General features: G+C 39.1%; 1 protein-coding gene across 1 annotated transcript in view; it reads right to left on the reverse strand.

Annotated features, from left to right (window-relative positions):
- LOC107159326 (olfactory receptor 1E1-like) overlaps window positions 1–3,772 on the reverse strand; it is an 11,853-nt gene extending 8,081 nt beyond the window's left edge. The window contains exon 1 of the mRNA XM_048798324.1: window positions 3,013–3,772. Coding sequence (XP_048654281.1) covers window positions 3,013–3,410 — 398 coding nt within the window. The 5' untranslated portion in view covers window positions 3,411–3,772. The remainder of the gene's footprint in view (window positions 1–3,012) is intronic.
- Between the last annotated feature and the right edge of the window lie 8,196 nt (window positions 3,773–11,968).

The following is an 11,968-nucleotide window of genomic DNA, read 5'->3' on the forward strand; positions in this document are numbered from 1 at the left end:
TTTTATAGAGTAAGAAGGGCAGAGTGAGGTTAACTTTTTAAATTTTGTTTTTGCATATGAAAATCTTATTTTTTCCATTTGTAGTAAAAGCTACTTTCCATTGAATTGCCTTAGCACTTTCTCAAATATCAGTGAAGAATATAAGAGTAGATCTATTTGTACATTCTCTGTGGTATCTGTATTCTCCATACTGATGTATATTTGATTTTTTTCTAATATCATACTTCCCTGATTATTGTCACTTAATAGACTGGAAGCCAATCAGTATGAGTTCTCCCTCTTGGTTCCTCTCTTACAAAACTGATTTTGATTCTTAGTTTGTTTGCTTTACACATAAATGTTATTTACACATAAATGTTATATTCAATTTAAACACAAAAATTCCTATTGGATTCATGATTGGCATGAATTTTTGAGGTATCAACATCTAACAAATACTGAGTCTTCTAGTTCAGAAAAATAGTATATCCATTTCTAAAGTCTTAATGTCTTAAATCAGTGTTTCATATTTTTAAAGATATAGATCTTATACATACAGAAGTTCCCCCTTTGTGTTTCCATTTTCCATGGCTTTAGTCACCTGTATACAACCATGGTTAAAAAAAATTACATGGAATATTCTAAAAATTAACAATTCATAAGTTTCATATTTACACATGCCATTCTGAGTAGCATGATGAAATCTTTGTTGTCCCACTGTATCCTGCCGGGGATATGAATCATCCTCTGTCTGGTATATCCACACTGTAACTGCTAAACACTTATGTCACTCAGTAGCCATCTCAGGTATCAGTTTGATGTGGCGGTTTCCCAGGGCCTGTTTTCAAGTAAACTTCATATAGTAACCTAATTTTTCATGCCTTCATCATTCACCTCACTTCATCTCAATGGAGAGGCATTGCATCATCACATCACAAATAGAACAATGAGTACACTACAGTTAACATATTTTTAGAGAGGGACAGATCACATTCACATAACTCTTCTTCCAGTATATTATTACAATTGTTCTATTTTATTCTTAGTTATTTTGGGAATTCTTCCTATGCCTAATTTATAAATTAAATTCCATATATGTATAGTACAAGATAACAGTATGTATACAATTCAATACTATCTATAATTTCAGTAACCACTGGGGGTCTTGGAATGTATCACCTATAGATAAAGGAGGAGACATGGATAGTGTAAGATTTGTACTTAAATGTTAAAGAACTTAGTCTTACTTTAATGGGTGTTTTAGGTTTTTTTTTCCCAATTTCTGTCCATTGCTATTTGATATAACTTTAATTTACTAATATTATATATTCACATACAAAAATTACAACATTTTAATAGGTTAACCTCATATCTTATGTCCTTATTGAACTCACTTATTAGTTTTAGCACATTGTTCTAGATTCCTAGAGATTCTTCATATTCAAACATGTTATTTTTTAATAGAAATTGTTTATTTCTTTTTTTTCAATAAGTATACGTTTGAGTTCTTTTTCTTGGCCTTTCCCACTATATAGTAGCAAAGAGGTCAATTTTACAATAAGACAATAATCCCTAAATATATTTTGACCTAAATGAAAATGAAAACACAACTTATGAAAACTAGAGGGATGCAGCAAAAGCAGTGCTTGGAAAGAGATTTATAAAATTGAATAGATATATATTTTTAAAGGAACAATCTGAAATCAGTCATACACATTTCTATCTTGGGAACCTAGAAACAAGAGGGAATTAATCGAGAAAAGAAATTTATGATTGAAAAGAGGAAACTCAGGGGCTGGTATGTGGCTCAAGCCGTTGCGCGCTCGCCTGGCGTGCGTGCGGCCCGGGTTCGATCCTCAGCACCACATACAAACAAAGATGTTGTGTCCGCCGAAAACTAATAAATAAGTATTAAAAAAATTTTTAAAAAGAGGAAAATCAGTAGAGAAGAGCAATGAAACCAAAAGCCAGATCTCTGAAAAGATAAATAAAACTGAAAATCCTACAGCCAGGCTAAAAATTAAAGAGAGGGGACACCAATTGCTCAGAATTGAAAGAGAAAACATGTCTATAAGATGCCACTCACATTCAAGCATCATAGACTTTTTATTATTTTTTTCTGGTGCTGGGGATTGAACCCAGGGTCTGGTGCATACAAGGCAAGCCCTCTCCCAATGAGATACATAATCAGCCCTCACAAGGGGACTTCTGAGGTAAGATGGAGGAATAGAAGTATTTTCTGTGTGACTCTGCAAGTAAGAAGTGTCAGGGCAACTAAAGAGAAACTGTATTTTGAAGCAAAAAAAGAGAAGAGCTCTGGATACCAACAAATAGGTGATGGGAACACTAAACAGAGAAACAGAAAGGAAACTCAGATATAATACAAAGCAATCTGAAACTTCAAACACATCTCCACAGCAGGGGAGAAGAACCTCAGGCTAAGCATCAGATAAGCTGGAGAGGGCAGCCAACATTGATGATAATAGTAGACAGGCAATCCTAGCCCTAGGGAAAAACCCATGGTTCTTATAAGCTTTAAATCCAGTACTAGGGTTTGAACTGAATGTGACTCCTCCTGCATAACAAACTAGCTTTACAGAACAATCTCTTATATGTCTGACCATCTCTCAGAGTGCTATAACCAGAATCATATTCAGATGGCTCCTATTGTTACAGAGAAGATTAACCCAAGGAGCCCAAACAGCCATGGGGGTTCTAGCCACTAGTTCTTGCAATATTGTAGGAAGAACTTCAAGTGAGTCACACAGAGTAACATGCCAGAGTTCATTAGGAAAGATGGAGGTAAAAATGACTATGACAGTCTGACTAGGGCCACCTCTGGGAGGTCAACATGGCCCTAACAAAGTTGGGTTTTTAAGGGTTTTGAGTCCCCTGTCCCTGGGTTGATTTCACATATCCCCTTTATTGGTTTACTACCCTCTGTGAATAGCCCTCAGTATACTTTGTGAGGTTCTCGATGTCCCGATAACAAGGATTGGTTGGGTAATTATGAACAAGTTTCAGTGATGAANCATGGCCCCATAGAGCAAGGGCCTGTAGATGGCCATGCACCGGTCATAAGCCATGGCCGTGAGCAGAAAGCACTCAGTCGAACCAAGTGTAAAAAATATGTAAAACTGAGTGACACACTCAAAGTAGGAAATGACCCCAGATCCCTGAAGGGTGGTTTCCAGTGCCTTGGGGATGGTGACCGAGGTGTAGCTCAGATCCACAAAACACAGATTCTTCAGGAAGAAGTACAAAGGCGAGTGGAGGCGGCTGTCTCTAACCACAGCTATGATGACGGAGATATTCCCCAGGAGGGCAAAGGCATAGACCCAGGAGAAAAATAAGACCACCACTAATCTCCATTCTGGGATGTCTGAGAAACCCCTGAGGATGAACTGGGTCACTCTGGTTTGATTGAACATTTCTCCCTCTCTGAAGTTGTGTTCTGATGCAATGGCCACAGAGAGCTAAGAAAGAGAACAGAAACAGGAGATGAACTGGAAACCTTGTCCATGAAGGTCTTTTGTCTACAGAGGTTCATCTTCTCTCAATGAAAAAACACCCAAGAAGTAGCTTATGTAATGATCATAACTCAGGGAATTATGTGATGATTTTGATGAACCAATCTGCAGCCTGTGTCTAAGTCAACTGCTCTCATCACATTGCTGGAAAACAGAGCCTCATGGAAGAGAGGGAGAGGGGAGGACAAAGGGGGAGAGGAGAGGAGAGGAGAGGAGAGGAGAGATGTCTCATCAATTTTTCCTCCCCCTTCATTTTGGATGGCTTCGGGTAACAAGTTTCACGTATTTACTTCATACATTGCCACAGTTCACCACTTTGGGGTGTTTCAACATTAACTCCATCAGTGATGTTTTAGCCAATGGAGAGAGGTGTATTTTTTAACTCCTTCCTTTCTCTTGGTGTGACTGCCTATAGATTCCCCAAGCACTCCTAGATTTTTTTTTGTATGATTACCTTCTTTCCCAGTTCCCTTTACTGGTGTCAATTTTGCTGTCTGTCCCTAAACTATTGATTTTCTTGTTTTTATTTTTTTGGAAAGTTAAATGATTTTACTGGTTTTTTTTTTTTTTGGTAGTTTCAGGATTTACTAAATTAGTAAATGTTTTTTTTTAATTTGTGAAGTACAATTAAAGTATTGATCAGAAAATATTTAATATGTTAAAACCTGAAAGATAACCTCAACTTCTAGATCAACTTCTAGGTAATAATATAAAAACAAAACAACAACAAAAACCAATGACAAGGAACAAAAGATATGGAGGAAGGAGGACCAGACCAGGAGGAAGAGGAGAAGGAGGTGGGGGCTAAGACAGAGAATTAAATGCAGTCCCTCTTCAGTAAAACTACTAACAGAACATACAGGAGAGAACAGGAATTTGTTTCACTGCCACTCAGGATTCTGTCTGTCTGTGAAGTTTGGCTGGGTCTCTCTTTATACTGCAAATGTTACCTGAAAGGAGGTAGGATGAACCTCTTTTCTCGGAAAGAATAAAGTAGAAGCCCATTCTTCAGAGCTCAGTCTATGACCTGCAGAAAAAGCCTTCTCCTTTAGAAGATTCTTGTTCATTGTGCTATGTGTAATTCAGACAACTGGATTTTGCAGTATGGACATAGCCACATCCCTCCATGTTTACAGCATGACTCCCAATAGCTAAGATATGGAACCAGCCCAGGTGCCTATGAAGAGTGAATGGATAAAGACAATGTGGTCTATATATGCTACGGAGTTTACTCAACCATAAAAACGAATGAAATGATGTCATTTGCTGGTCACTGGATGGAACTGGAGGAAAGGGGATGGAACTGGAGAACTTCATGCTAAGTGAAATAAGAGAGTAAGAAAATCAACAGTGGAATGTTTCCTCTGATATGATTAAATACATCCATGTAAATTTTTGTCCACTGTCATCTCATGTGGAAGAGTCCTAGAATTATTTCATATCCTCAAACACATTGAGGTTAAGTTGATCACAATAAACATATTGGAGTTAGAATACCTAAAAACAGTTTTGAGGGATCTTTTATAAAAAAAAAAACCTCTGCTAACGCCCAGGGAAATTGTCTTTTACTGAATGCATAAACTTGATGTAAGCCTTGATTCTAGGTGTGCGTACCAAATCCCTGTACCTTAGAGGTCTGGGTTTAGTATTTATTTCCTACTTGCCATTTTTTCCCTCTGCAAGCATGATCCTTCTGAGCAGGATGGGACTCTGTCTTTCACTTTATGCAGTAAGTGCTCAGGACCAAGCCCAGTTCGTGCTCAGTGGATAATAAAGGAGTGAGCAGCCTGAGTGCAACCTGGGGCGTTGCCCTTCACACACTCAGCTTTTAGATGTGGTGCTGCAGGAGCTCGCTCTAGCATTTCCAGCAGCGGGAGTGCACAAGCTCCTGCATAAGGACAGTTAGGAATCTTGCAGACACTCAACAGAACCACACTATGAAATATGATCATACTGATTATTAAATATTATTGAATGGTAGAAGCTTATCTGCTGTTCTGAGCCTGCCCTTCCCCAATTTACCCCAAACTCCAGAGAAGGCATTCCCTAACTGCAGCAGAACTGGAGAGCCAAGAACACAGTCCATCTCTGATTCCCACAGCTCCTCTCTGTATTCAACATTAGTAAGAATTGAAAGAGGACAGTTGACTGAGACCCTCCAATCATTGACTCCAGGCCAGTCAGTGGGCAGATAGAATCTGGACTTGGAGAACACTAAAGAGCATTGACATAGGTTGGCTGCTGCCAAAGCTATGATCCTGAGCAGCTATTGGAGGCAGTCCTGGAATTTTCAGTTGGATGGAGACATCTGTGGAATACTTGGGGAATGGCAAGTTGTGCAGAATTCAACCCCTAGAGTACATATAGTGTGGGAGAGGTACCTTCGGGTCTTCTCCTTCCTAGAATTCCTGATGCAACCTGTCACATATATCCCTTGTCAAGTGCAAAGAAAAATAATTCAAAGAATGGTGTGGGGATGGGTGTGCATAGAGGTCCTTGGGGAAACCCAGAAGGGTGTGAATGCTTAGGTGGTCAGGGATGAAGCAGCAGTTAGCAGAATGCCCACCTGGCTCATGCCAGAGACACCCAGGTGAGTCTATGGCTCCTGCTTCAAGGTTCAAAGAATAGATGAGAGTGTGCGCCTGGGCTGAGGCTAATCCTGGAGAGTTGGGAGCCAGATGTCCCCCCTTTCCATCCCTTAACCACTTCCTCAGTCCTCATTTCAGGAAGACCTGAGGAACCCTGGATGGTAGGTCACCCCTGGGATTTTGGAAGAGAGAGGTCAAATCCTGAGTGTGGGATGCATGCTTGGATGGATGACGAAACCTTTGTTACCAATTGTACGTGGAGGTGAATAGAATATAGAGGGTCTCACCAGGAGTCACTGAAGTTCAGATTTTTGCTAATATTAGTAGTTCTGGAAATTAAAATTGTGCTAATGAACATTTGCAATGTGAAAACTTGTGCCTTCTGAACAGTAAAACATTATTCCCCTGAGAATGTCTTTGTTAACAAAATTAAGCTTTAACCCAGTATCCTCGAATACTCTTCTTTCTAGAGGATGCCAACCAATGAAAGAAATGTCCTGTGGGAGCATTCTACTGCTCTCACTGGCCCATGAATACATTTGTTCCCAAGAGTTAATAGCCTGCTTATGGGCTGGGGATGTGGCTCAAGCGGTAGTGCGCTCGCCTGGCATGCGTGCGGCCCGGGTTCGATCCTCAGCACCACATACAAACAAAGATGTTGTGTCCGCCGAAAACTAAAAATAAATATTAAAATAATAATAATAATAATAATAATAATAATAATAATAGCCTGCTTATCTGCTTTTCTGCTTCAATGTGTATGTAATTGCAAAAGAGAAAGCATCGTTTCCATTGCCAAAAAATAAATCATGAAAACCACATATGAAACAATAGTTTAAAACAGGTGTATCAACCCAGCAGTGTGCATCTCACTTTCCTGCATCTTCAGGAATCTGTGTGCTTTCCTTTAGAGTGTTGCTAGGTGTTGCAGGGGACATGTAGGTGATCCTGAACTGAAGCTCCTTAGTGCAATCCAAATCAGAGGCATATTCTTCAGATGGAGGCAATGCTGTTGTTGTCCCTGGGATCCCAGCTGCCTCTGTCCTGCCTGAATTCTTCCTTCCCACTCCCTCCTCTGGTCACCCATTGCCCCCCGCCAAATGACCCAGGCTGCCTTCTGTCCTCTGTTCCCACTTCAGCTTTACAAGGACAGACACAATCAGTCTTTTGGTTTCTTTCTTATTTTTTTTTCAAATATCCCCCACGAAGACCATATACCTCACAGAAAGGCTATCTGTGTCCTGCTCACAGCTGGTCATTCAAGGACTTCAGACCTGCAGTGTCTACATGGTTATGATGTCTTGAGTGTCCACATGCTTGTAAATAAACTCCTGCTTAAACAGGATTCACGGGCAATTCTCTAAGAGCATCTGGTGCATTATTCATGCTCAATAAGTGTGAGCACTTTATATCTTTTCTCTGCATATTTGGATTTTTCTGGAGACACATTCACCCCATGCTTCCCCAGTCAGATCTGACTCTATGATAGCAGTTGGAGGTGTACATGAAGCAAATGGTCCCCTACTTCTAAGGTGTGTTTATCAGAGGCAGTATGCATCAGCTCACAATTCCTGCAATATTGGAAAGCTAAAACAATGTCATTTGCGGATATCTTCAAGAAAATCATGATAGTGAAACGTGATTCTTTATTCTTATCTTTACAATGGAAAATAAAGAGGAGTCATCTCTGTGGAGTGAGCCATTTGATGCTGTCAACATTCCCCAACAGATTTGAAGTTATTTAAACAGCACAGAAGTAGGAATTTGCAGCGATTCCCATCAGGAATATAAACAAGACTGTTTAACTAGAAGTAGACATGTGTTCTTGTACATAACTGATATGCAGATGTGGTGGGGAATTTAAACTCTGACTGGTTGTAAAATGCAAATAAACCACCCATTTAATCTGAGCCTTTGTCTGATTTTTAGCCCTGCAACATTCTAAAATAAATGACAAATTAAAGATGTCACTTGCAGTTAGGTACCCATGAGGTTTTATCTCAACTAATCAGATCTCGCATGGAGCAAGACTTACTTTTTGCATCCAGACACATCCAAGTGAGGGCAGAGCAGAACCTCCTCATCAGCAAGTCAGCAAGTCCTAGGGAGGAGAAGGCTGCAGAGGTGGGTGGAGTGGCTGGTTCTTCTGCATGTCCATTAAATAATGGGCCTTGTTAACACTTCCACACCATCAGGGAAAATGAGGTAATGTGATTGGAGCTCTCTAGGGAGCTTGCCCTGGGAATATTTTTGGTGCCTATCACTGGATATTTTATTTCTAGATAACATTGATTGAGAATTCCTAGGGGCACCTTGTGTTATTTGAGAGAGCTTGAAAAAGAACAACCTGGGAAACATGGAAATGCCAGTTAGTGAAAGAAATTTTAATAAATTCATAGTAGAGGTTGATAATGTAGGAGTTTATCTGGCTGCAGAACAGGAGCTCATGGGGCCCTGTGGAGGGTCTGTCAGATTTTTGGAGGGAAGGTGCTTAGATATGTAGATTGTTTAGAGATTTACATATATACACACAGGTATATGTATGTATATACATTAATGTCTACTCTGCCAAAGAATGTGCTTCTTGAGTTGTGCTAAGTAGATTTGTCTTGTAGAGTATAAACAATAAAGAAACACACACAGCTTGACCTGTGTTGCATGTGTGCAATTCCAGCTACTCAGGAAGCCAGGGAGGAGTGTCCCAAGTTTGAGGCCATCCTGGGCAATTTAATGACCCCTGACTCAAAATATAATTTTTTTAAAAAGGACTGAGGATATGGGTCAGTGGTTAAGTGCCCCTAGTTCAATACCAAGTATATTTTTTATTAATCTGTCATAACTTTTGTGGTTAACTTGAATGTGGTAATAAAGATATTTTCCATCTTTAGATGCCCATTAGTTCTAATTCTCTCTTTTTTTTTCACTTGACTCAATTTTTTGTGGCAGTGGGTACTTGGGATTAAACTAAGGGGCACTCAGCCACTGAGCCACATCCCCAGCCCTATGTTGTATTTTATTTAGAGGCAGGGTCTCATTGAGTTGCTACGTGCCTCGCTTTTGCTGAGGCTGGCTTTGAATTTGAAATCCTCCTACGTCAGCCTCCAGAGCCACTGGGATTATAGGCATGTGCCACTTCATGAGGCCACTCGACACAAATTTTAAACAATTAAGAAATTATATCTGTCAATTAATTCATTGTGGTGTTTATTGCTTTAAGCAGACCATGTTGTTAACATCACATAATACATATTCTACATCACTGTCATTCTGTAAATGTTGATGAGCATATGTATCCTGAATTCAAATGATTTAGAATTTATTTACCTGGAATACTTGAAAAAAAACCAGAAGATGTATCCCTGAACATTCACAAGCCTGCATCAACCAAGGCCCTTGTACTGACAGGAGGAGTACCTGCCCTTCCTCACTGGATAGCGCACATCTTAACAGTGAACACAAGAGGGCGCACAACCAAAGCAAGCACTTGGCCTTGGCCTAGGCATTCTTGGCTATGTCCAAATTTTCACTAAATTTCTAAGCAGTGACCTGTGACTGCACAGTTTACTTGACTTTATAGGCATCACTGCTTACTCTTGGCCTCTCATTTTACTCAGAATATCAAGTGACAAGATCATGCCATCAGTCATTAGAAACAGGCAAGCACAGTGTCTTTGCAAAGTAGCATCAGTTTTGCATGTGCCAACAAGGGGCCTCGGAAAATGCTGATGATCACCCCTCAGCTGTCATTGCTGTCCAGACACTGCAACTGAAGCCACCATCACAATGAATAGATTTATGAAGATTCTTCTCTGGATGTTCTGTGTGATTTTAACTAATGTCCTTCCCACATAATTTTCCTGAGCAGAAAATAAAAACTCATGAAAAATAGCAACACCTGGAGCACTCCTATGAGAAAGCATGGTCCCAGCTATCAGAGTGAGATAAGGCCATGAGCTGGGTGCCCATGCCCCTAAAGGTGGTGGTGTCCCCTGCTACAGGTCTGGTCTTCAGAAGGCTGGCTCCCTGTGATGTTAGTGGAGAGAGTGGCCAAAGCTCTATATTCATATATGGTCCAATCATCAACTACATCTTCTGCTTGCCATTTATATTTATATTTTCAAACAGTGAAATAAATATATTTATAAATGTAAAAAAACAAATATTTCAAATGACAACATTTTTATACATTTATAGAAAATTTAATTATATTAAATGTTGCCTTTACAAAAATACATGAAGATTAAAGGACTAATGGGGGCTGGGGTTGTGGCTCAGCGGTAGAGCACTCGCCTAGTATATGCAAGTCCCTGGGTTCGATCCTCAGCACCACATAAAAATAAAATAAAGATATTGTGTCTATCTACAACTAAAAATAATAATAGTAATAATAAAATATTTTTTAAAAAGGACTAATAGGAAAATAAATGAAAAAACATGTGTATCCAAAGAGTAGAGAAAAAAAATTCATAGATGAAAATTACAAAAATGTTCAGGCAAAAGATTTTTAAAATGTAAACTATATTTTTATTGGAAAAAATCCATCTGGTGCAATAACAAATAAAAATAGGAGAAAACAGCAACTAAAAATAATGATTGATAGCCAGAACTATCCCAAGTCCTAAATCTGTGTCCTAACAAGTCCTAACTATCCCAGTCCAGTGGTTGTAGAGTTTAATCAAATGCTTTTCCTTGAAGATACAAGCACTAAATTTGTTTTTGCACATGAGAGTAAATTGAAAATGTTTCTTCTAACATTAAATGTGGCTATGAAACCTTTTTATCCAAATGAGACCAGATCTCACCCAATATATAAAAGTATATAGGGAAGAAACTCACTTATGTGCATTGGTAGAACATTCTACCAAATTTCTAAATAAAGTAGGAGACCCACAATGACTCATATACAGACAAATGACTATACACACACACAGAACTCAGCAAGTTGGAGATTCATCTGCAAAAATACAAGGTGGCTACATTATAGAGCACAATATAACGTGTGCCTGGGCTTTTAAGATGGTGCCTGATCTCCACATACCTGTTGTCTCCTGAATGGAACAGCAATTNGAGAGGAGAGGAGAGGAGAGGAGAGGAGAGGAGAGATGTTTCACCAATATTTCCTCCCCCTTCATTTTGGATGGCTTCAGGTAAGAAGTTCCATGTATTTACTTCATACATTGCCACAGTTCACCACTTTGGGGTGTTTCAACATTAACTCCATCAGTGATGTTTTAGCCAATGGAGAGATGTATATTTTTTAACTCCTTCCTTCCTCTTGGTGTGACTGCCTATAGATTCCCCAAGCACTCCTAGATTTTTTTTTGTATGATTACCTTCTTGCCCAATTCCCTTTACTGGTGGCAATTTTGCTGTCTGTCCCTAAACTATTGATTTTCTTGTTTTTTTTTTAAGGTTGAATGATTTTACTGTTTTTTTTTTTTGTAGTTTCAGGATTTACTAAATTAGTAAATGTTTTTTTTTTTAATTTGTGAAGTACAATTAACATATCGATCAGAAAATATTTAATATGTTAAAAACCAAGAAAGACTACCTCAACTTCTAGATCAACTTCTAGGTAATAATATAAAAACAAAACAACAACAAAAACCAATGACAAGGAACAAAAGAAATGCAGGAAGGAGGACCAGATCAGGAGGAAGAGGAGAAGGAGGAGGGGTTAAGACAGAGAATTAAATGCAGTCACTCTTCAGCAAACCTTTTAGCAGAACATACAGGAGAGAAGAGGAATGTGTTCACTGCCACTCAGGATTCCGTCTGTCTGTGAAGTTTGGCTGGGTCTCTCTTTATACTGCAAATGTTATCTGAAAGGAGGTAGGATGGACCTCTTTTCTTGGAAAAAATGAAGTAGAA

This window comes from Marmota marmota, unplaced genomic scaffold, assembly GCF_001458135.2.
Source record: "Marmota marmota marmota unplaced genomic scaffold, marMar, whole genome shotgun sequence".
Classification (NCBI taxonomy): domain Eukaryota; kingdom Metazoa; phylum Chordata; class Mammalia; order Rodentia; family Sciuridae; genus Marmota; species Marmota marmota.